Here is a 25057-nt window from a genome sequence, read left to right on the forward strand (position 1 = left end):
CTAGACTGTGCACACCCAGTGATTTTTCCAAACCAGAAAGTAATCTGATTAATAGGGACATGTACTGTGTACAAGCCCAAGCAATGGTTGACCTTTTGCAGAGTAGATAAGGAACCACAAACAAAATCCCGTGTGATGAGAAAAGGCTAGTGCAGCTCTGGGGGATAAATCCCAAATCTGCTTGAAATCTCCAAGTCCTAAGAAGAGAGGCCAAGAATTTGCTGGTTTGTCCTCTCAAGATTTATTTTTTCCTAAATAGAAACTACTCTGTTGCAAAAAAAAGAAAAAAAAAAAATAATCCCATAGCCTTCCGTAAAACCTTCCGTTTGGTGTTGACTAAAGCAGAATTTTACACTTTGCACAGAATTTACCTTTTTGGATGGACTTTTCTCCTTCTATGATCAGAGTCCTTTTTTCCTGCCTGTGTGTATCAAATGTCCAGTAGATGTTCACAACGTAACCGCTGACCTGTCAAGCAGCAAGGGCACACAATACGAACTATCGGTTCAGCTGTTTTTGCATGCAGGGAAAGACTCACCGGTGAAAGTCTTTGCATTGTGTTTCCCTTCCTAATTAAGAGAGCTGGGATGGTTGATGGGTAGTAAGAAATGATTTGGCATGAAATAACTAGTTTCAAAAAGTAATTGCAATACTGAAATGGGTGACAGCTTATCCCATCCTGTATTTATCATTTACCCCACGCAGGCCTTTTTTTCTTTATTCTAGTTTCAGGAGTAAAGGTAAAAAATTTACCTTGATATTAGTAGTCATTTTTAGGCTGAAACTTATGGAGTCCTCGCTGTAGCTCTCTATGTGTATGACAGGTGGAGGAATGACTGGAAGGAAAGAAAGGGAGAAACAGCTGTTACCGCAGCACAAAGAAATACAAATACTTATCGAGAGGGGACAGGTAAAATGCAGGCTTTCATTATGACATCTCTCAGACTAGGAACCCCCCATCTTTGCAGCCCCAACCTTGCCTGTCTCTAAGACACGTGCCTCTCAGAGAAGGCACTGACATGCCGTACCTCCATCATCTTTTCAGTTAACCATCTAAAAGCTGCCTTATCTGTGCCTTGCTCGGCAGAGGCTGGAAGCAGAGAGGTCTGCACACAGGTATTTTCTGAACTCAGTGGGACCAGCTCATATCACAGGTAACAGCTTCTGGCCTTCAAAGGAACTGGTGAGGGAGATTAGGAACTATTGGTGGGGACAGCTGCCAAACGGTCAGGCAAAACCTGACATGAAAGTCGTTACGGTTCTTTCTACCTCTGTTTTTCTAACCATCAGGTACTCATGTACTTCATATTATCTGAATCCTGCAATTTTAGTAGCATGGTGTTTTCTTTCTTTCCTTTGTCAACATAGTGAGGATGCACTTTTATCTAACAAATTAGCAGACAATTTTGACATCAGAATGTAGGTTTGGAAGAAAAACTTGGCATGAATACAAATGATTTCAAAAGGCTTTTTTAAAACCAGTTTGGAGGGAAATGATTTACTGTGTTGTTTGAATTTATCTACTGTAATGTTGTGATAGTTTGTTGGGAGCGTTAGCGGTCTTTTAGCGGTCTAATGTACGTGAGATGCAGAAACCATCATAATCATAACCTAAGAGGGAGAAGAATGAGCAAGCACCCTTTCAGCCAGTGACAGCGAAGGAGTTAGTGGTAATGTGTCTCGCCTATCCAAAGGTAGGACCTAGCCTACACAAGTCAGAGGGAATCCACCTGCAGTCCAGGAGAGAGGGGCACCTTCTGGACAAGCTTCTCACCCACTTCCAGGGCTGTACCTCCATCCTACGTGCCCGAGTTCAGAGGAAGAGTCAGCAACCCGTTCAGACTTGCCACTGAACTTTGAGGCAGATCAAGTTAAGCGAAATGGTACAGCAAAGTTGTTAAATAGTGTAAAATGCTTAATAGGGAAGAATAAAGGAGGAGGTGGTTATGCATGCTGTTGACTGACACGACAACATTTACCTTTGCCTTTTATGGTGGTTATGGACTTGGAATCACTCCAATTTCCCACTCCTCGACTAGTTACCGCAGCAACCTTTTCAAATAAGAGGGTTAGTTAATATGAACAAATGTACGCCGCCAACATTGTATAACGCAAACAGAGAACGAGGTTAGAGCAAGGTTACGGACATGGCGGAGCTCATGGGAAAAGGACTTTGAAGCAAACAATAGCTTAATTACTTGGCAATAAAATGCTTATTACAGAGATAAAACAGGCTACTTTAAGTCAATTAAAGGAATCTAAGAGGAGGGAGGTGCATCCTCTTTGCAGATAACCACTCTTTTATGAGATTTTTATGAGGAGTTCATCAAAGATAAGGAGCTTTGGACTCTATCGACCGTAGCGTAGGTAAGAACCGTGCCGGTGAAGTCCATGCCAGTGCTGAATCCAGTTCCAAAGATTTATTTGGGAACAGATTAGTATGGGAAGGAATACCAAGGAAGGAAAGACTCGCTCCAACCGAGTGTGAGAATAACATTGATTCATGGGCGGGGAGAGGGGTTTATCCCACCTCCCAGTGAACTCCCCCAAGAAGCCATGCTCTTTCAGCACAGGGAGGATGGACAATGGCAGAGTATACGTTTCCCAGGGCCCAATATGCAGACTTTCATTTCCTATTCTTATTAGCTCTGTCTGTAATTACCCAGCTTCTCCCATGTACATACATTCCCCACAGGCACATCTGCTTCTTTTCCCAGTGATACGGTCAGGACCAAATTTATCTCTGGCCCAGATCCGGTGCAATTGCAGTGACATTGGAATGGGCAATTAGTAGCGCAGATTTCATAATACAGCCTGGCCTTCTGGGAGAAGGAGCAAATCAAGGGCAGCGCAAATGCCAAGCCCCCATTGTGGGTTGGCATTGAAGGGCAGAATTGTAACAACATACTTTTTGAGCAAGTACTTGACTCTGCAGGACTTAGAATATCTAGTGAAAAGAAATGAGAGCATGCATAGATAGAGCTTTGAAAATACTCACTCTAACAGTGTATAACGTGTTGACCTGTAAATTCTTGATCTCAGTGTAGTTCTTGGTGGTTCTAAGGGACGACCACTCCTTGGATCCAGTCCTGCTGTATTCCACCTAGGAGCACCAAAACAAGGGATGAGGGCTCCACAGTCAACAATACCACAGGGTGACAGGTCCCTCTGTGTCAAAATGTCAGTAGAAAGAAGTATGAAAGCTTAGAAAGGGAGCCAGAAATGAAATTGTCAACTTGAGGGCTGTGTCGCCTACAGCCCTGCAGCATTTCTTCTCCCAACTTGCCCAATGCTGTCAGATTTCCTCTACGAAATGTCCTATTCCTGGCCCACCCCCTCTGCAGAGATAGATGTCTTCAGAAAGGCCAGCTGCCCTCAGCAGCCTTCCCTGTCCCACCACCGATCTGGACTCGGCCACGCTGGGCAGCAAGACTCACGATGAATTCCCGTATGAGGCCGTGAGCATTCACGGGGGGACTCCAGCAGCCCGTCACCACGCCCTCAGCTTCTTTTTTCAGGGACAGCTGAAGGTTAAAGGGAGCATCTGGTACTAGGGAGAGAAACAGAGCTGTTAGTGACAGTCGCAGTTGGTGTGTCCGGATCACATGGGGAAAAGCGGGGGCTCCCTGAAAGGTTGGGACAGAGGGGGAATGGTCAAACCGTCCTGGCCCATGGGAGATGTCTTCTTCCTGCAGTTGTGTCCTGGGTCCCTTTCGTCCCCCTCTGCAGCAATAAAGCCTTTTTAGTGACTGTGGTGAAGCTAGGATTTTGCTAAGCTCTTGGCTTTATTTTGCATCCCTTCCTTAATCTGACCTCCACTCTGCAGCTAGAAAGATCTTGCTCCTTGTGTGCAGTACTGAGCAGTCCCATGGGCTCCTCACTGCACCGTGAGAAGAGATGAACTTCCCAATGATACTAAACCACTAAGTCATGGGCAAGAAAGAGGGCGGGCTGGTGACTCGGCACAGGACTGACTCTAGGCAGGGAACCCGCAGCTTTTTTTCCCAGTCCAGCACAATTCCCAGGCCTGTGGAAAGACTCCTTTGTTTGTAACGGGGATACCTCCACGGTATCTACTTTCTAAGCCAAAGAGGAATGCATCAGGTCACTGCTATGACCGTGCAGGTCTGCTTACATCCTTCAGGTGCCCGGAGGGTGATGAAGTCGTTGGTGTTGTAGACTCGGCTGAGACACTGCACTTGGACTTTCACCTGATAGGTACAGTCAGGCTTGAGGACTTTCAAAACGCTATTGGTTTTGTTGCTGTGGGTTTCCAAAACCTTCCAAATGCTTTCACCGACCGTCCTGCATGAGACAGTCACACCCCTCTGGTCAGGACGGTGTTTAGTAACAAAAGGTGAAACCATCTATCTGTAAGTTAAGAGCTTACTGCTTAGTTTCCTTTTCAGTAAAACCACACCACCTGCTTGAAAGGATGCTCTTTTAAAGCCTGAACTAAACATAACTCAGCGACTTGTAAGCGCCGTCCTCTGAGGTTTTCTGTAACTGCTGTGCTCTAATTTCTTGACTTTGTTCTCGTTGCTAGTGGTCCCACAAAGACAAGACCCATGCAAAAACCAGCACTGAATATAGCCATGTTACTGTCCGAGTAAACAGTCAAGGGGGAAACAAATACAGCTCTCCACAAATGCCCCCTAGTTACAGCTATTTTGGGCTTCCTTTGCAACTAAGTATTAGAAGATTTTCCAAGCAGAACTAGATTCCGCAGCGCTCGGGCGTTCAGGCCCGATTCTGTATAGTACTTTGCTGATAACATGGGCACACTAATAACCTGTGCTCATGCTTCTCCTAGCCTTTACCTGATACGAATAGCAATGGGTCACGCAGTGTTATGGGTGGTGTACCTGTAATAGACATTGTAGACACAGGAGGTTGAGGACATTCTTTTTGGCCGAGCCCACGTCAGAGTGACATCGCCGGAGAAATCGGCCGTCCACTGGAGGTTCTGGACTTTGTACACGATTGTGTCATCTAAGCAGGCAAGGGGAAAAGTTAGTCTACTGGAGGGAAACAAGCCCTTTGCCCAGAACAAAAACAAGGGTTATGTTCATAGCACAGACATCATGTGGAGGTAGAAACAGTAATATGACCGAATATGACTGATTTGTACCATCCAAATTAGACGTGTAATTTAGGCAGACGTTATCAGCGGAGAGAAGGCAGTTCAGAGCAGGAACATACCCCTGGTGCTCTTAGTTCTCCCCAAAATGTCTTGGTTGTCTTTATGCGGCATCGTGCCAGCATCCCCTTTCCCCCAAGGAAACATAAAGTGTGGCTGTTGATGTAATTGGAAGTGTATGAGTGCAAACTGATCAGTGTAAGCGAAGTTGCTCTTCTACTCATGCGATGACTCTGTGCTGTCACTGTAAGCCATCCAGGGCTTTTCTTTGTGTGGTTTTCCTTATCACATCTTGTGTTCAGCAGAAGGACCCAAGTGAAGGCTGGTAATTAAGTCAGGAGTCTGGGGATTGCCTTGACACGAGCTCTGCGGCTGAACCGCCGCCTGACCTTGGGAGAGGCACTTAAAGGATAATAGCACTGTGAAATCCAGCACGGGCAGTGGTGGGGACTGGAGGCGCGTATCTGAAACGGTCCAAATCCATACCCTGCTCCCGCTAGGCCATTCCCTGCTCTCTCCCTCCGGGGACCGTGTGTCAGAGTCCACATCCAAGCGCTGTGGCCTGGCCCTGCTCGGGGTGCTCAGCTTCATTCCCAGTGCTGCACAGAAACCAAGTGGAGCGCAGCCAAGCTGCTGCTGCTTCGCTTTCCCTAACCAACTGGAAATGAAACCCAGCAGGCACGCAGGTCTGTGGACAGGCAGGGCAAGGCAAGCTAACCAAGGGAAAAGAGATGTGTTCCCTTTGGCGTAGCAGCCGAGCCGTGAATCTCGGCAGCTCCTTCCCCCTCCCCTGAACCTGCTAGCTTCTCCCAATCAATATTTAATTAAAGACCTAAAACCTGATTGATGCTCAAACCCCCAAGCACTTCAGTAGGAAAGTGGCTGAATCTCATGGCTGGCCAGAGACAGCCATTGATCGCCGTTATCTGCCCAGGGCGGGCTGTGGCGTGCATCCCGCCTGCCTTTGCGGGGCCACCGCAGGCCAGGGTGGGAGGACCAGTGATGGTGGCGGGGCATGTGCCATGGCTCCCAGGGTCACCTTGCAAAGGAGGATAGAGCCAGAGACTATTGCTTCACTCCTAGACCACGTAAAATAGATAGCTTTGCTCCTACCCGTCCTACAGCTGTTTTTCTGTGTCTGAGGCTGCTAGGAGACAAATCATCATTATAGAAACTGGCCAGAAAGTTTGTCCCAGTTGGTTATAAGTGGGTGAGGAGGTAGCTTGGACAACTGAACGGAGGCAGATACACCTAGGATGTTGTGAATGAAAGGGCACGCATCCAGGAGAGCACCTCTACGTGCTAACACGGAGCAGGGCATGAGAAATGGGAGAGGGCTGCTGCTTACCGGTACAGTTCCTTTCATCGCTGCTGTCTGAGCAGTCCAGATATCCATCACACCGCTCTGTCGCCATAATGCAGGCCTCTCCATCCTCGCATTTATAACCATTAGGGCACAACAGGGTGCTGTGAGTAGCTGAAAGAGGCAGAACGGTTTCAGGACTCAAGGCAGGAAAGTTCCCTTGCCAGCAGTGGGCTGTTTGCAGTGCCAGTGCTAGTTCAAAAGCAGGCATGATGCTGGGGTAGCTGCATGTCAGGGATGGAGTCCAGACAGAGTGTATCAGTCATAGGGCTATCTCGTTCTGGCTGCATCTTCTGGCATGATCACACATGGTGGCATCAGAAGAACCTGAAGCTTATCCCACTGAAAACAACAGCTGGACTTCTAATGGGAAGGCCGCTGGTTGTCTGGCCTTTTTTCCCCTTTTTTACTGTGATGCTGCATTTACTGCACGGATTCCACCAGCAATAAAACTCCTCAGGGGCTCCCCAGTCCTCACAAAGAACTTCCCAAGGGAAAGAGCTAGGCGAGACGCTTTCCCCACCCCGCACTTACGGCAGTTCCTCTCGTCCGTGCCGTCCTGGCAGTCCCGCAGGCCGTCGCACCGCTTCCAGTTGGGGATGCACTTGTGCAGCTGCTGGCACTCGAACTCGAACCTGCTGCAGCGTCCCGGGAGTGGCGCGGAGGTGGCCGTCACGTTGGGTCCTGCACACAGCAGGGAGTGAGGAACCCACCCAAAGCACGGCCAGGCTGCCACTGCCACCAGGAGGGACCAAAACCTGTCCCCAGGTCCCGACTCCACTAGATGGCAATCTCTTTCCATCTAGCAGGTAAATGGCTTCTGCTGGGATGACGCCTAAGCCGTCCTCTCTCCTGACTGCAGAGGGCTGGAAAAGCAACTGGTTTGCAGGGAATGTCCTGCACCAACTCGGAGCTCGGCAGGCCTTTAGCAAGAACCGCAGTGAGAAAAAACTCGCTTTTACCTTCAGCATAGGTGTGAGCTAGAAACGCACCCTGCAGCCCTGCTCTCTGTGCCCCTACACAGCCTGAGACACGATGGCATTTGAGCAGGGACCTGCTGTGACAATAATTCATGCTGCCTGTGGGGCCGAGCAGTGTCCCAGCTGGTGGCAGGAGGTCTGACCCCAGGGAGAGAGGAGACGGTGGGTTTTTACACCACAGCGTAATTTAACCCTGTCATCTGGCAAGGCTCTGAGACTGAAAGGCCAGCGGTCCTTGCAGATGTGATCCTAGAGAAAAAGGAAAGGGCTGAGGAAGAGAAAAGCTTACGTGAAGTAGGACAGGCGTCCTCGTCGGAGCCGTCGGTGCAGTCCTTGTATCCGTCGCAGACCCAGCTGTTCATGATGCAGGCGCCGCTGTTGCATCGGAAGTGATTAGGTAAACACGTCGGTGGGATCGATGTAGTAATGGGATGAACCGGAGAACCTAAAAACACACCGTGCAGAGCTGATCTGAGAGGCCCGCTCCGGCGTACGGGCTGTAAGCTGTGCCTGTTCCTGACAGACTTGAAAGCCGCTATTAGCGGAGGGAAGTGGGGAGCAGGCAAGGCATTACAGGCCCAATGTTTTCATCTGTGTTGTATCTGCACAGCTCCTAATTGGGATTGCCAAAAACACAGAGTAAAAAAGATGCACGGGTGCACACACAGCCCATTCACGGGGGATTTTCAGAGCCACGGGGGCTGGCGCAGGCTGCCCTAAGCACCGCTGCGAGAAAGCAGCTGATGCTAAGCGCGGTCCTTTGGCATGCTGTAGCCCAGCCTCGGCCAGGGCTTCCACGAGCAGAGCAGAGCGCCGTGTGCCCTCACCTTCGCACTCCTTCTCATCGGACCAGTCCCCGCAGTCATTCTCCTCGTCGCACTTCCACCGGTTGGGGATGCAGTGCCCATTCCCGCACTGGAACTGGTAGTACCGGGAGCAGTTTGGGGCTTCTGTCGGGTTTTCTGACAACGAGAGGAGAGTGCTGTGAGTGAGTCCCAGCGTTATCTCGCCAGTCTGCAGCACAGCTGAGGTGTGGGAGCGTCTCAGGCCAGGCTACGGCTGGTCCCGAGAGCATCACCCTGTTTATTCCCCCGGGCAGTACAGGTAGGGTCCTGTCTCTTCATCTCCAGCATCCCCGTTCCTCACAGCCCTCGCTATCCTGTTGCCACCGCTATTATGTCTGTGTGCTGGGTGCTTCATGGCCAGACACCACCTATGATCTGAGAACCAGAGCTGACAGCGAAATTCAGACACAGCATGGCAGAAATGGAGAAGCAAACCCTGCAACTCTGAAATGAAGATGCAGCTGCTTCATCTGGCTGGGTACAGCTTCTGCAGCTACCCGGGGAACAGTGGTAAATATTGAGTTTGGCTGAAAACTGCCTGTCTGCTGTAGGCTGGGGATCTGTGGAGTAAATATGGTCACATATGACTTAGTCAAGCACAAGGATGTGCCAGCTGTATTGGATTTTCCGTGTGCTTCGGTCTACCTCCTTGCAATATGAGGGAAATGATCCTGATCTCCATGTAAGACACGCTTCAATGTGCAAATGGAATGCTGCACACACGTATATGTATATGTACATGAGTGCATATGCAAAACATGAAGAAGCCGGTACTCTATGCTCCTGAAATTCAGAGGAGGCTGGAACTACGGTGACGAGACACCCTGAGGTACTGCTCACCACAGTTTGCTTCGTCAGAGTAATCGCCACAGTCATCCATGCCGTCGCACTTCCACACCAGGCTGATGCAGACGCCGTTCTGGCACTGGAAGCTGAACTGGTCGCAGGTCCGGTGGAACTCGGGGTCCTGGGCTGCAGGGGTGGCACAGCAAGACAGAGTTTTAGTGTAAAGACCAAGGGCTTGAGGGAAGCTGATCATTGAGGAGGAGGAAGGAGCACACTCAGAGGCAATCATGGATTTATAAGCAGACCATTACAGTCCAGAGCCACCTCTTAGGACGTCCGGCAGCTTTCTGGCATCCTGGGGAATGCACTCTCCTCTCCATGCCTCCGGTTTCATTCTCTGTCCAACCCTCCTTTTGCAAAGATGTGCAATATCACACTTACAGCAGCCAGCATAGTTGGCATCTTCATCTGATCCATCTCGACACTGGATGATGCCATCGCATACCATGGAGTGGAACAAGCACTGCTGCCGGTTCTTGCACACGAAATCCATGTAGCGGGTGCACAGGGGTTCTGGAGAAACGGGAGGTCAGGAGGGGAGGGGACGGCACCTCTGCCGTCCTGGGCAACAGGAATGCCACCCGCTGTGATCTGCACAGGCTTGAGTGCAGCAGTCGGATTTCAGGAAGTTACAGAAAGTTTCCAAGACAAATCGCTCGAGCTCTGTCCCTGCACAGGCTGCCCTCGCCCGATAACACGTCGGGGTGCAAGCGGGTTGGCACAGGCATCAGGAAGGGTTTGGTCACCTCCCTGAATACGGCTCCTGACAGCGCACCCTCCCTATCCATCACAACCCTGCCTACTGCGCCTTTTGCTGACACTCGCAGACCAGCTGATTTCCCAGGGGGCTTAAGAATGCTAACTAAGGCTTTCTTATTATCTCACCAGGGCTTGTCTCCCAGCGAGACAGGCTTTGGCAGGCCATGAAGGCTGTCAGCCCTCACTGCCAGGGCCCCACCAGCTCCCCGTGGCTCCGGTACTCACCACAGTGCTGCTCGTCCGAGGCGTCGGAGCAGTCGTTGATGCCATCGCAGTGCTTGCTGGTTGGGATGCAAGTGCCGTTTGGACACTGGAAGCCATTGCACTTTTTTTCTGAAATTCAGAATTGGGTGGATGTTGTGTGTTTTCTTTTAAAGCTGCCTTTAGTTAGCTACAAAAAGCATGGCACAGCCCTGTTTGCCTTCTCCCTGTGTCTGCCTGCTTTAGGAGGGATGGGAATCATCCCCCCGCGTGTGCTGCAGGTTTGTATCAGCGAGTTTGTAGAAATCCCTCCCGCCCTGTGACAGAGCCCCCTCCGCACGCAGCATGCATTACCGCAGTTGGCAGGGTCCTCATCAGAGCTGTCCTGGCAGTCGGCGTCACCGTCACAGGCCCAGCGCTGCGGGATGCAGTGGCCGTTCTGGCACTGGAAGCTGGAGGCCTCGCAGGTGTGATATACTGCTGAAACCAGAGCCGGGGAGACCGCCTGAGCATGCGGTGCTGCCGCATCCCCACTGAGTCGCAGCGTGCGTTGAGTTGGGCCCCGCCGCCACGCACCCCTGCTCCCTCCGCCTGCACCAGGACTTCATGCCGTGGCAGGTCCCAGCACTGAGTGCAGCTCCAGAGTGCAAGCGACCACCCCGTGGGTCCCAGGCAAGAGACTGCCGGGAGTCCGGGTTCTCCCTGGGTCACACCGTGGTCTTGTCCTCTCCGTGCCGTGCTTGCTCACCAGCCTGCTGTGCCTCAGGGATGGCTTTCGGAGGCTAGCGAGCCCTCCTAAAGCTCTCCCAAAGTCAGGAGCCTCTTTCCCTTTCATCTCGGTCCTTGGTGTGTGTGGGCAAAGGTGACGCTGGTGGTGTCTTGCCAGAGATGGCAAGAAACGTCACAGCGAGCAAGCGAGCCTTGGCAGAGCGGCAGGGCAGGACAGACTCGGAGACAGCCTTTAATTAAGGCAGTCAAGGCTTTTCCATGTTGCCAAAGCAAATGAGAAACAGAGTTTTCCTTGGGTTTCCAAGGGAGTTTGGCTTTCTTTAGGCTCCTGTCACAAAAATATCTTCCTCTGGGGTATCCTGGTTGAAACCTAGGCTATGTGGTCGCTCTAGAGACAAATACTACTCTTCAACCAGGAGAGCACTCGTTATTGAGAAGAAAAGCAATGTTCAACTTAATTAAATTGCACGCTACCGAATTTTAGGTTAGCGAGTGACACGCGCATGCAGATATTTCAAAATACTACAATCTTGTGGCAGTAATATTCTATTAGGTATTCAGTGTGAAATGTAATTATTTTAGATAAGAGCAATAATTGCAGCTGGTGGAGTTAGATGAAATGTTTCTCAAATAATTGTGATCCTCTCAGATAATTTCAACTTTAGGCTTTACACACCCGATATGCTTTTTGAAGTAGTTCCTTTCCTGTAGTAATTCTCTCCAGAGAAACGCATATGAGAGATAAGTGATACCAATATAAATTAAATCTTCTTATATAGCTGCGCACTCGGAATACTAACGACCAGGATCCCCGGTGCCACGCTATAAACCCCGTATGCCCAAGGCACGGCAAATGCCGCAGGGGGTGAGCACACAGGAGCTCGGAGGCCTGAAAGGGATCTCCTAGATCCTCGTGCCAGAGCCCCACAACAGCAGCCAGTCCCGCTGTCTGTCCCAGTGGCTTTGGGGCTGTAGCCGGAGCGAAGCCGCTGCCGGTATCCCCGGGGGCTCTCATGGTCCCTGCAGGGCTCCCCTGGCCCCATCAGCCCATCTGCTCTGATGGGCTGATCTCGGCCACATGGCCTGGAAACCACTGCTGTTATCTGAACTCTCCTGTGTAATGCTTTACAGGTACGATCTTATGCCTTTCACTCACGGACTAAAGCGTTGCCTACTCTCAGAACTCTCTTCTCATGCAAATACTTAGATTTTTGGTGTGGTTGTTTTTTGGCTTTTTGTTTGTTTGGGGTTTTTTTAAAGGAAAAGACCAATCCGTTGCTTTCTGTTGGCTTTTCTAATGAGGAAAGGGCTCTATCTGGGTGTTAAATTTAGGACACTGCTGAGGGACATCAGTTTTACACGGTGGTACTGAGGACAGTTGAGTACTGTGACTTTCAACTGCAAATAGAGAACGAGGCTCATGGGGGTAGGACGTGCTGCACGAGAGGCATAAACTGGGAACAATACTATTTCTGGCAACCAGGTTGCGTCAACATGAGTTGTAAGCAAAACCAAGAGCGGATCTTCCACGTGTCACTCCATACTCATGACACCCTCTTTAGATTTCCAAACCCATGGAGCAAAGCGAGGCTGCTAGAAGAGGAGCCACTTCCCGAACTAAATCTGCCTCTCCTTCAGATCAATTAATTGTGGAGAAGCTGCAAAGAACATGCCAGTTTTCTGCAACGTATTTAACGGCAAGAAAATGGTCAGAGTTCAAGCTGTGAAACGTGATCAGCACGCACTGGCCTGCTTGCTGCCTCCGTGCAACAAGGGAGCCCTTTTTGTGCAGAAGTATCCTCTGGCTGCCCGGCAGCCACAGACCTGCTTCCCCAGTCAACGGAGCCTCAAAGGCACGGCCACCGCCAGCTGGTACGAAGAAGGGGGACGGCCCTGCGGCCACCGCAGCAAGGCATGCCTGTCGGTGCAATCTTGCAAGTTAAAAAGCAAAGCTGGACCAGTGTGCGAGCATCGCAAAGCTGTCAGCAAATTCACGGTGAGCCCTAAGGCCTGTTGAAGGCACTGGAGGAAAGAAACCCTTTGCTTTCGGAGCTTTACATCACCCCGAGCTGAGCTGCAGGCTGCCCTGCTGGGTGGCTCAGCTAAGAAGCAGGGAAACTGAGGCACAAGATGTTGGCTGATGTCTGACAGTACCTCCGGCTGTAAGTAATGAGTGTTTGCACCAGAAGGTTATTGATGACAGCAAAGTGCTTACCAGTGCAGTTTGCTTCATCGGACCAGTCCCGGCAATCGTTATCACCATCGCACATCCAGGAAAGACGAATGCACATCCCCGAGCTGCAGCTGAATTCATCGTTTCGACACTGGTGAGCCTCTGCAAGCGAGCACACGCAGTTCAGGTATTGTCGGGGCCAGGGGAGAGGAGGAGGAAAGCTTCGCATGGGCTAATGACCGAGAAGAGGAGGCTGATATCTCAGAGGCGACAGCCTACACAGCCCTGCAAAGCAGGCTCGTCTTGAAAGCATGTTTTCCTGCCTCGTCCCTAGCCCTAAACGACCAAGAGCTACCGCCTTGCTGTTTACCAGTCTCTTCTCTCCTTCAATTCAGCATCCCACCTCTCCGAATGGCTAAGCTGGAAGTGCATGGCCGCAAACACGGCAACACCAAGCAACCCACGCCTCCCGTGCGCTTGCTGGGCAGCTGCCAAGGTCAGCTTGTAATCTCTACCAAATATTTGGCTTTGGGTCACAGGAGTACCCAGGGAGCAGAGCGGGAGAGCTGGACGATAATGGCACAGATTTCTCCCTGCCAGACCGCAGCGAGAGGGAGAAGCAGCACACGGTCTCACTCTTCTGTCCCTCATTTCCCAGTACCCGGTAAATGATGGGAGGAGGCGGCCGTTAGCCAGGATAAACAGAGGGATCTGGCAAAGCACTGCCTTGCCCCACAGCGTCTACAAGTACTGCCCTGCCCAAAACACTGCTGGGCTTTCCGCCTTTGCATAGGGACAGGGAAGGAGGTGTGAGTGAGGGCACTCACCACAGTGACTTTCATCGCTGTTGTCCCCGCAGTCGTCCTCCAGGTCACATTTGTAGGACAGCGGGATGCAGGTCCCTGAGCCCTGGCAGCGGAACTGGGTCTCGGCGTCGCACACGGTGGTGGCTAACGCAGCGGGGAGGGAGAGGAGGAGAAGGAGGTTAAGCTGGTGGTTAGAAAAGGGTTTCTGCTGCCCGAGGGCCTGTACTCTGTGCAGGGAAGCGAAAGGAGAGGGATGGCATCCTGCGAGCTTTGCTCAATGCAGCCCAAGTTACTGCTATTGTACGTTAATGTCATTATTAGGCACCACCCTGCGTAAAGCAGAGCAGACCGGGGTTAGGTGTCTGTCTGGGGATCAGGACGGAAGCTCCTGCTGCTGTGATGTCCGCTCGCATCAATCATCCGAATCATCCGATCCACTGGCATCAATCTCACCGAACTTTAGACAATCACACCTGAGCTGGTCAAGGGGGAAAGATTGGCCCTTGCAGGACACATCTCATCCGACCAGCTTCAGATATCTACCAAAGGACAAGATAAGTTGCTCCCCCAGAACGCCTCTTGCTCTCCGTGACTATGAAGGGAGCGTAGACCCTCGGCTCAGGTGCAATGCTGACACAGCAGACATCTAAATTTGGGTGGGCGAATGCCACCACGGGACACTTACGGCAGTTTTTCTCATCGCTCTTGTCCCCACAGTCATTATCGTTGTCACACTGCCAAATGCTGTTTATGCAGTTCCCATTGAAGCATCTGTACTGGTTCGGCAGACACGTGTTTTCTGGTGCAAAAGGGAAAACAAAAACAAGCTGGCATGAGGCATGACACTGCACTTTCAGAAGACAGGCTGTACTCCTCCTCGCCCAAAGGGCAGCGGAAAGGTCGTGCCGACCTCTCACGACAGCAGAAACCTCCTCTCAACATAAAGCAGCAGCAAGAACCGAGCGTGGTTTTACCTTCCTTTATGCAAGTGCTGTTCTTCATGACATAGCCGTGAGGACAGTCGCACTTCACCTCCCCTGTGGGCAGCACGGTGCTGGACACCCCCTCGGGGCACTTGCAGCTCCTGCCGTTGTTCGACTTAGGCAGGCAGAGCAGGCTGCAGGGTTTGGCGATGCAGGCGTTCTCCCCTGGCACGAGGGCAGGGAGGAAGGGGACACCGTCAGGACAGAGGGCTGGGGACACCACAGGAAGCCCAATTTCACCTGCCATCCCAGGCTTTGGGGTCAGACCCCCTTAAGGAGCCAGCGCTGCAGCACCGAGCGCTAAGGCTGGGCTTAGAAATGCATAGAGCCATCTGCTCCAGGGAGATCAAGGGCCTTAAAGGTCCTCCCAGTCTCTTGCAGGCTGCTGACCGGTGAAGCCCTTTGATGGTCTTATACCCATCCGAAAATGAAGTCAATCCCTTCAGCGCATTCATTGTGCAGGGGCCACCGCTACCTTATAGCAGCCCAGACGGACGACTAAGTGGAAGACAGAGTTGGTGCAGCTCTGAGACCCTATACTTTTTTTGGCCCGTACAGCACTTTGCACAGAACGGTCATGGTCTGTGACCTGAACTATGAGGTGCCACCACAGCCGAGTGCCCTACGGGCAGTATCTCTCATGGCAGCCGAGAAGCCGGGTGCACCGCTCATGAAACACATTCCTTACGACGGCGCCTGAGCGCTTCAAGCCCTGCGGGAAGGAGGATGTACTCAGGCTCATGAAATGTGAGCTGGGATGGCCCGGTGGCCTGGGAGCCTGTCGACATGGGGGGTCAACACATTTCTAAATAGCAGGAGAGATCATCTGCACACACATGCGATTACCTGTTGTCTTTCCTCTGTAAAAGATTTTCATATCCATGATCCCATTTAATCGGCTGACTAAGATCTCCATTCTTGAGCCGCTGGTTTTGGATGCTCTGAAAATACTCAGCTGTGACCAGTCATTCCAGTAGATTTCATTCTGAAACACAGGCTTTGCTCTTACTGCGAGGAGCACTGCTGCCAGGGCCGTGCTTGTCAGCGGTTACCTGCACTAAGCCACCCTAACCGCTTGGATGAGCGGGGCAATCGAGAGCGCAAAGTCTCCCCAACCCAAGGGGAGGAAGATGAGGAAGACCTGAGCTGGGATTTCAGCAGGAACAGAAGCGGCAGTCACATCTGCTGAGTGGCAAACAGTCTGGGGAAGATAGCACAGCACAGCTGCTTGGGAAAGCTGCACGTCTCTTGGATGTAGGTCCCAGTTTCAACTGCACCTGCCTGCTCGTTTCAGGGGTGCGTGGGAATGTGCCAGGAGCAGAAAGAGAGCAAGCATCATGCCTGCTCCTACCCTCCGAATCCAGCGTGCTCAATGGTCTTCCGCTGCCCGCCCCATACGTGCAACAATCTCCGAGCGTGTATGCTACGGAAATGCACACCGACGGGAAACGAGCCGCCGCACACATACCTTAAATACAGCAATAGCGTAGGGGTGAGGCAGGCTGTCCAGGATCACAGATCTCTGCAGCCCGTTGAAGTCGACCCTCTCGATCCTGTCCATATAGGCTTCGGTCCAGTAGATCCAGCGGTCATCCACAGAAATGCCATTTGGCCACCGCACGCCCTCCGAAACGATGCACCCAGCCGATGACCCGTCCATGTCGCTTCTGTAAATGCCAGCCCTGGAGTCTCCCCAGTCTGTCCAGAACATCAACCTGACAAGAGGCAGAAAGGTTACTCAATAACAAAACAGCACATCAAAAGGAAACGGGTTATGAAGCAGAGGTTGGAATACTTAACGTTCCGCGTCCCTTGCAAGACATGCCTTTGGAAAGGGAGCTCTTTGCAATTCTAATGAACACCACTGGCAGATCTACAAGCAGCAGAGAGGCTTATTTAGCTGCAGGCTCTGTGGTGTGAGTGCAGCTGTAGGTCACCTTGCGTTGAACTGCTCCGCTTTAGTGCATACAGCTAAAGACAGCTCAGGTTTGCCAGCGCTACCTTTGCAGCGCAGCAGCCGCAGCAAAACTGTACTCAGAAAGATATAACTTGCATTTGGCTCTTGAATTTGAGTGCAGTGAATTTGCATGCATCACTGCAGCTTTCCCCGTTGACCAGACCAGTTTTACTAGCAGGAAAAGTTATTTGCTAGTGGGTATGCATGGGTAGGAAAACAGCAGTTCAACTGAATGAAAAAAACTGTTTGTGACCTCTGCTCCGAGGCGGCTGGCGCCTTAGTTGGGCACGCGATGGCAAGAATGGGCTCCACGGGGCAGGACCGTGAGCTGTACCCCGCCGCACTGCCCGCCACCGCTCCCGTCCCCCCATCGCACCCTTTGGGGCCAAGCCTCGCAAAGCTTTCCGTGCAGCACGGAAAGCTCGTGTTTGTCTCTTATGTGTTTCCTCGTGTTTGCCTCTTATGGGTGTAGCGGTGCAGGAGGGGCTGTACCAGCACGGTTTCCCTGGGGAATGCCAAGGCACCCGACTACTTGCGGTGCTTGCTTTCTTACCCATCTCGGGGAACTAGAGCGAGGGCTCGGGGTCGTTCAAGTATGGAGGAATTGAGGACGGTGAGTCGCAGGTCTCCGTCTGGATTGGCAACCTAGAGTCGTAACCAAAACCAGGTGGGGTGTGTTTATTGCGGGCAATTCGGAGGGCAATTGCACTGGTTGAAGTTACACGAAATCTGTGGCAGGTAACTACTGCTCCCTAATAAAATAGCTGCTGTGAGTGCAGGGAGCAGTTACTGTGTGGCAGGTGATAAAAGAGGATAGATCGGTGTATTTATTGACAATTCTGTGCTGCTGAGCGAGCAGCCGGCTGTCACAGCGCTCTGTCTGTACCCCACGCTGGCTGGGTGTACCGTGCAAGGATGTTGCTGTTTTCCCCCCATTTCTGCTGCACGATTTGGCCTCACAAACTGACCTTGGTTTAAGTACGCAGGGCTGAATGTTATCATACCTTGTTTGCATTTAGACTCGATAAAGTGGAACGTGGGACAAGGGTCAGCGGTCGGTAATGCCCCGCCAGCAATGGGACTTCAGGGCAGCAGCCAACTTAGGGCCCGGCCGCCTCAAAGATGCACTGACACAATCACCTCTTTGTAACACGGGTGGGCGTAGCCGTACCTCAATTTTGGGAATCCCAGCATTGACCCAGTACAGCAACTGACTGAGAGGTTCAAAGGCCAAAGCTTCTACTGTTTCCAGCCCGGTGCTTATGATTATTTCTTGCCCAGAGCTGCCGTTGAGACAAAGACGCTGGAAAAAAAAAAAAAAAATCAGAATAAAAGATGAGGAACTTCCGCGGCCTCAAGGTGAGCGCGGTCAGGTGTGCGAGGCAAGCTGTAACAGATGGCTCAAAGAGGAGGAGTACCCAAGATAAACAGTTGTATTTCAGGGTGTGTATGCAACACCTGCCCCCCGTGCGAGGCAGCGATGCCACAGGTGGCCGGCACCGCGGCGGCCTCTCCGCTCCCCGCCTCACCTGTATAATGTCAAGAGTGACGTCGGCCCAGTACAAGCAGTTGTGGTCGTAGTCGAAGTCCAGGGCGACGGCCCCTCGCAGCCCGGCCAGGGGCAGCTCCTCGCTGACGCCGGAGGCGAGGTCGTAGCGGTGGATGGAGTAGCGGGTGGCGTAGAGAATGAACTCATTCTCCTCTGCAAGAACAGGCAGTGCCTTGTTTAGACGCCTCTGGCCGTTTTAGGGTACTCAAGGGGCAAAAAGAAAATACCAGGTATTTTTTTTCCTTAGCCCTGACTGCAGGTTTTAGCACCTCAGCGTAACGGAGTGAAAGGCGCTTTGTCTCAGGGGGATTAGGTTAATGAGAACGCGCTAATAGCCTTATGCGGGTCCCGCGCGCTCGTGCCCGGGAACACGCTGGGGCCGTTGTTTGTTCCAGGGCCTGAAGGAGGAGGTAAGGACGGCAAAAACTGTCGTGACCCCTTCCTTCCCATGTTAGCATGCTGCCAATTAAAAACAAAATAGTGATCTCCTGTTTCTCAAAAATCTCATAAAAAAGGTGGGAGTGATGTAAATCTGCGAGTCCTAGGGGACACCGGCACCACAGTAAATATCCCAGAGGGGGTTTTGTTTCTAATTTGTGCAGAATCGAGCGTAATGGGATCCTGGTCCGGGACAAAGTCTCCCGGGCATTAGCACACTACCGGTAAAGTCCAATAATACTATTAACGAGTAAAGCTAATGTCAGTAAGTAACTCTGGCTGTGCATCCCTAATGAGATTATACAGAGATACGAAACAGATACGGTACGTGAAAGTGTTACCATGGTGCGAGCCAACACGTATCTGAAGACGATCAGCAAATACTCTGGGAACACGGCACTTCAAAGCCCAGCCCGGTGGGGACTGCAGGTTTATTTTTCAATCAGCAGGGCCCTTCTCAGCATGACTAACACAGCTCTCCAAGTAGCTCAAGAGGGCTCGGAGGGGTGAATAACATGTCAGGAGGAAAACTAAGCACAGCATTGGCGTGAATCCCAGCAGAGGGAACGCTTCCCCAGGCACCCGCCAGGCCGTTTTGCACCTGGAATATCTTTTGCACCCTGAAAAATCTCAGGCCGGTGCAGGGAAACCTCACGCTGGCGGGGCTGGCTGCTCTGCAGCCCTGCAGCTCTGCTCAGCCACAGCCCCGGCTCGCCCTGCCCGCAGCACCGGCTCAGCCGTCCCATCCCTTACACGAGCTCTTCCCTGTCTCAGGCTCGCTCTCGAGCCGCTGCGCAGCAGCATGCTAATCACGCAGCTTGTGACGGCAGATTAAATTAAAGCAGAATGCAAATAACTTTGGCAGCACAGGAGCACGAGACTGTTTCAGTGCCTCATACGTTTGAGAGGAGAAAATAAGGACGGAGGCAAAGTCCGGCGGGCACGGGCGTGAGGACTCAAGGGCAGCATCTGCGCTAGTCTGGCCCCACGTAGCCATCGTTCAACTGCGTACGGTGGCCTGTCTCAGGGTGGTGCCTTCCCAAGCGTTTCCCCGGGATGGGGGTATCTTTGGTCTATCTCCTGTCTTTCTGGTTGGGCTCAAACCCGCTGCAGCGAGGACGTGACCGGGATAAGAGGGTTCCTGCCCGCAGCCTGCTCTGAGGGCTTCAGCCTCCCGTGACTTCAGGACCAGAGAGGGCTCTGCACCGCAGGCTGACGCTGCTCCTGAGCAGGTCCCTCAGAAGCTCTCCAGGCCCTGGACAGGACAGGAGCTGACGGATTTGTGACCCACCGCTGCATTTCAGCTCCTGTGTCATAGGTTTTGTCTGAGAGCCCCCTGGGAATTTGTGTGTGGTCCTTCAGGCACCAGCCAATGGTTTTATGAATGAAGCCCTTGTGCCCGAAGCAGTCCTGTATGTACTCACCGGCTAGCGGGCATGGTACCAGCTCCCCTTCGAGCCGTGACTCAACGTCTCCACCTGTACAAGTGTCCCCAGAGATCTTTCGGTAGCTGCAACATACACAGGCCGGGCAGTTTATTTCATGGTAACTGTTAACACACCATCATGAGCAGCTAGAATAAGCAGCGGTGCTTAGTTGCAATGTACGTCCAAACACGCAATTTGTTTACTGCCACTCGTGGGGCGTTTGTGTGTGGGTTTTGGGGTTTCTGCGTTTTTTTTTTAATCACCGATAGCATAAATTCCCGGCATTTGGAAGATGAGGTTCCCCTCCCAAGTACAACACATACCCTCGAGTCTTTTTGTAAGTTGAGCCAACAGGGCAAGGGACTGGCGGGTCGTACGGTTTCCCAGAGAATTCAGGGTCAGGGACGCAAACTTTTAACGATAAGTCGTCGCTCAGTTTAAAGCCAAAATCACTGCAAGGAGAAGAAAGATGTAAGGAGGGAAGGGGGAGAAGGAGAAGGAAAAAATGCAGCCATGCTATACTGTCACTCCTCTATTTTTGCATACAAGTTTGAAGAACCCAAAGTATCTCAGAAGTCCATTCATATATATTATCAGTAGTTAGTTGCACAATAATATCTTAGAGCCAGACAGCTTCTGTCTTGAAAGAACATTTTGCAAATAAGCCTGCCAGTGGCTGAGCAGACTAGGGTAGGTGAGGCAGCAAGGCACAGAGGAGCCAGCATGCCCTCAAAACCTGGCTCCAAGCCCCAGTTTTCCTGTTAGCTGGCTTAGCTCACTGGTCTGCGTCTTGGCTTTTCCTGTCGGTAAAACGGGAGTTATGCTGCGTCCGTTCTTTGGAAAACACCCTGGAAGAGGTTATGTCGGTCTGATTTTGCAAGGAGTCCAGGGCTGTGATTCCGAGGCAGGAATCGGATCCCACCAGCCCTATTCCCAGTCTGGTCATGGTGGCAAGCCAGACTCCTTTCCAGTCTCTGTCTCGGCATCGGACAGGCAGTTCTGAACCCCTGTCCTTAACTGCATGTACTGGGCACTCGAGCGGTCTGGCCTTGAGCTCCGCTGAAAGTCCAGTCCCTGAAAAACAGTTCACTTACTAAGCCCAAACATTTGCATCAGATTGCCAGAGTGTTTCCTAATCTGGAGAGCTGTGCAGTGTCAGTAAAGTGCAAATTGCAGAGAAAAATGGTATAGCAGGGCCAGTTGCATCCCTGCGGCTGAAGGGTCACGAAGCATTTTAGCAGAGGATCTCTATGTATGATGGGAAATTGTCCGCCATCATCTGAAAGAAGGTGATGGAGTCACGATACTTTCCTCTTCGATAGAACCTTTCAGAGGCTCCCAAAAGGCTCTAAAGACATTAACTCTCATGCCCTGTTATTAATGAAAGGATGTTTTCAGTCTATTTAGTTTTCTCTTTGCTATAAAATCAAGCAGCGATACAAAGAGCTAAGTAAATTGGATGTTTGTTCACTTTGAGCAATTGGTCACAGATACTTATCTCAGACTTACAATCCAGACTGGAAGAAATTAATCGGCATTTACCATTCAAAGTCTTCCCTTGTACAAGAGCAGTTGGAGACCATGACAGGCCTGTCAAAATCTTCCCCGTTGAAACAGGTCGCATGAGGAGTCCTCCTTTTGAAAACGGTTTTATGCCCTAGTAAGCATTCATTGCCTCGCTCGTCGGAGGGTGACCACAGTTTGTAGTCGTTCTCTGTGCAAGGGACCCCTAAGAGAAGCAACAAGGTTGGGGTAAAGAAAGGCACAGCCCTTGCTGCAACCCAGACCGAGGGTTTAAAAGCAAGAGAGCCACAGGTGTCCCTCTGTCCCGGCTGCCGATGCGTGCCCGGCAAGGACGCGCAAAGCGCGGTACCGCGTCCTGCGCCAGCGCTGCGCTGCACTCCGGGGACACGCAGAGAGCCTCGCTCTCAGAGGAGGTGCGAAAGACCTCTCGGGGGGAGCCGCAGGCTCCGAGCAGCCAGCCCTGCTTCTCAGGAGGCTGCATTAAGCTTGGCTTCTTGCCATGGCTAGTGGCACCAAGACCCAGGATGCTCGGAGAAAGAGCAAGGCGTGCTGCCACCCACCCATGCACCACGATAACGCCTGTTGCCCCTTTCCTCTCCCTGCCCTTCTCTGGCACAAAATGAGCGGTTTCCCCCTGATTGCAAGGCTCTAGCCCTGGCCTGAAAGAAAAGGCAAAGCATTTCAGCTCAGAATGTGCAGCAGCACTTGGTGACAGGAGGCAACAAGCAGCTCTGTCGCGGTGACAGTGAATTTGCAATGCCTCATTTAAATGAAGTTGTTCTGGTTACCAAACAGATCTGTTTCTAACAAAACATCAAGGGAATCAGTTATAAATTTTAGTCAAGCAAATTCCTCTGCTGGGTTTAACTGCTCTTTGATTAAAATGCTGCCTCGCAATCAAAGCTGAAATGGGCTATAAAACATTCATAGGCACAAGGCTTCAGAAGGTTGGTTTTTGTTTTTTTTTTTCCCCTTTCCTTTTCAACAAATCCCTCAGCGAGGAGGGAGGAGGGATGGGGAGAGGGCAAAGGACACGAACGCCTTCAGCAGCCGGGTCCACACGGACATGAGACGCAAGGGACAGGGCACCTGAACGCAGACGGTGCTACCGCAGCCGATGCCCTCTCTCCCCCGGCTCCCGTGGGACGGCCGGGGCAGCAGGGTCGGTCTGCTGCTAACAGGACTTGACGGCATCTCTCTATGGCGTCTTTTGGAAAACAGGACAGAGGGCAAGAGCAACAAAGGTTTTCTCTGTGCCTGATTCGTATGTAGGCACCCAACTTCCCGTGCCTGTCAGTGGGACTCTAGGTGCCTTAGATGACTAAACAGCTTGGTTCATAGCCTGAGGTCTCTAGGTTGATTTGGGCTTCTGAAAACCTCTCCCGCACCCCCTCCTCGGTCTCAGGTCCCCGGAGACGGTATGGCAAAATCTCACTTGCACCCACAGGGCTGCTTGGGGCAGGCTGTGCGGTGCGGGAACCGACTGGTTTCAGGCGAGGGTTTATTAGCGTGCGTAACCTGCAAAGCGGCTGGGTGGAGACAGGACGGCTCTCCCGCCTGCACGACCAGCATCAGCGACGGCTCTGTCGCCCGTCCCCTTACCCAGCACGTCAGTGGTGTTGATCTGCAGTATCAGCCAGCTGTGGCCATTCTCTTTGTACGAGCCGAAGATGGTGAATATGGTGCTTTTCTCCCCGGGCTCGGTAAGCAGGCCATACACAAACACCGGCTTCTCTGAGAAAGTGAACGTTTTCCACGTTTCCCCTTCATTTGTGCTGTACCTGGACAAAGAGGACGGGGAGAGCTGCCAGGGGCAGGTCCTGCCCGCCGCAGGGCACTGTCTCCCAGCCCGAGCCCTAGCGGCAATGCCCCTGCCCTGCCACTTACTTGAGCTGGTCGGTCTCGGTGCCTTGCGCGATGGCCACCAGAATGCCACCGTGGTCGCCCCAGGTGTAATAGTGGGGTCCAGACAGCGCCTGGAAGAGAAACGGTGCCGAGGGGTGCATCAGAGCTGTGCTGAATTAAGCGAAAAGCTTGGCTGGAAAGCATCCTTTGTCAGAAAATGCCGCCTGACCCGTGCTAACGTTTCGGGTCATCTGGGCTGAGGCAAGTATCTGGAGGCACCACAGAGTCAAGTGTTTATGGGCCGACATCTGCTGTCAAGAGCAGCCAGCCCTATTTCTCTAGATGTATAGCTGTGTTTAAGAGCGGCACTGCGCCCCGGACTCTCCTCCTCCCATGCCGTGCGCAGGGAAAGATTTAATGGACAAAGCGCCCTTATGTGAAGCCAGAGTTAATCGCTCCCCACCTCTCAGTCTGCAACTCTTTGTCACGTCTGCGAGGTCTTCCTAGGACCGCAGATAAGTGTTGGTTTTCAGGCTGTATGGTTTTTTGAACGCTCAAAGAGAAACGGGGCTGTGGCATGCAAAAATCCACCCCGTAGAAAGAAACTTGTATGTCACGCTCCCCTCCAGCTCTAGCGACCACCAACACAAAATCACCTTTGCTTTCCTACCTGGGGAGCCCAGCGCAGCTCAGGATGAAAACGGAGAGCTTGTACGTGCCTGACTCTGCTCATAGTACATGCTAACGCGCTTGGGGACGTTCTCGCGCAGGGCACCGAACGCATTGTTTCTTTCTTTTCTGTGCTGCGAGACCATACCAGTGATCTGGAGAGCAATGAGCCTTTCAGCCTGCTGCTTGCCAAAGCCGAGAGGAAGGAGTTGTATTACTGCTTCTCAGCCGAGGAACCGCGCTGCTGGGTCATTCCGCGCCTCTGCTCGCGATACAAAGGGCCCGAATAAGTCAGGAGCTCGGCATTGTTAACCGTGGGTCAACGCTTCCTTGGCATGTTTTAATTGCACTTCAGTGCAAAGCTGCCTGCGAGCCAGGGGAGGTTGGCACCTGAAAGTCTCAGCTTTCGGATAGCTTTCCCTGGCCGTGAGCGCTCCTGTCTTGCTGCAAGGCTCCCGCAAGGAGACACGACGTGTCCCCACGGCCGCTCCCCAGCTGAATTTCGGAGGCGCCCGCTCTCAGCCGGGACCAGCCTCTGAACCACCGTCGGCTTTGGCAGCAGCCAGACCTGTGGCGTGTCCCCACTGCCGCTGCCCAGACATGAACCCAGACCGCGCAGCACTTACGGGAGGAAAAGGAGGCCATTTAATTCACGGGATTAAATAGCTTGCAGATGTTGAAATAGCATATTACACTCGCAGCAGAGTGCGCAGGCAGACCACAAATACTGCCGCAGACCAGAACACCCGCTTAGTAAACAGCATCGAACTCCCCATAAACCGAGTTCGACATTCCATTTTTCTGGAAGATGCCAGAGCTGCTC

The 25057-nt window shown here is 52.0% G+C and overlaps 1 protein-coding gene across 1 annotated transcript in view; it reads right to left on the reverse strand.

The window, feature by feature from the left end:
• SORL1 (sortilin related receptor 1) overlaps nt 1-25057 on the reverse strand; it is a 53279-nt gene that overhangs the window by 9384 nt on the left and 18838 nt on the right. The window contains exons 12-40 of the mRNA XM_087763236.1: nt 23608-23696; nt 23323-23501; nt 21739-21925; nt 20520-20648; nt 20194-20279; nt 18312-18484; nt 17954-18085; nt 17336-17427; nt 16294-16540; nt 15672-15810; nt 14817-14990; nt 14528-14641; nt 13864-13986; nt 13079-13198; nt 10489-10614; nt 10159-10266; nt 9556-9687; nt 9169-9300; nt 8311-8445; nt 7773-7928; nt 7038-7187; nt 6489-6617; nt 4866-4992; nt 4136-4305; nt 3438-3550; nt 2999-3103; nt 1980-2052; nt 754-836; nt 372-468 (exon numbers count right to left, since the gene is read on the reverse strand). Coding sequence (XP_087619362.1) covers nt 372-468; nt 754-836; nt 1980-2052; nt 2999-3103; nt 3438-3550; nt 4136-4305; nt 4866-4992; nt 6489-6617; nt 7038-7187; nt 7773-7928; nt 8311-8445; nt 9169-9300; nt 9556-9687; nt 10159-10266; nt 10489-10614; nt 13079-13198; nt 13864-13986; nt 14528-14641; nt 14817-14990; nt 15672-15810; nt 16294-16540; nt 17336-17427; nt 17954-18085; nt 18312-18484; nt 20194-20279; nt 20520-20648; nt 21739-21925; nt 23323-23501; nt 23608-23696 — 3820 coding nt within the window. The remainder of the gene's footprint in view (nt 1-371; nt 469-753; nt 837-1979; nt 2053-2998; nt 3104-3437; nt 3551-4135; nt 4306-4865; nt 4993-6488; nt 6618-7037; nt 7188-7772; nt 7929-8310; nt 8446-9168; nt 9301-9555; nt 9688-10158; nt 10267-10488; nt 10615-13078; nt 13199-13863; nt 13987-14527; nt 14642-14816; nt 14991-15671; nt 15811-16293; nt 16541-17335; nt 17428-17953; nt 18086-18311; nt 18485-20193; nt 20280-20519; nt 20649-21738; nt 21926-23322; nt 23502-23607; nt 23697-25057) is intronic.

Source organism: Nipponia nippon, unplaced genomic scaffold (assembly GCF_047370975.1).
Source record: "Nipponia nippon isolate SJK-2023a ecotype South Korea unplaced genomic scaffold, ASM4737097v1 scaffold_28, whole genome shotgun sequence".
Taxonomy (NCBI): domain Eukaryota; kingdom Metazoa; phylum Chordata; class Aves; order Pelecaniformes; family Threskiornithidae; genus Nipponia; species Nipponia nippon.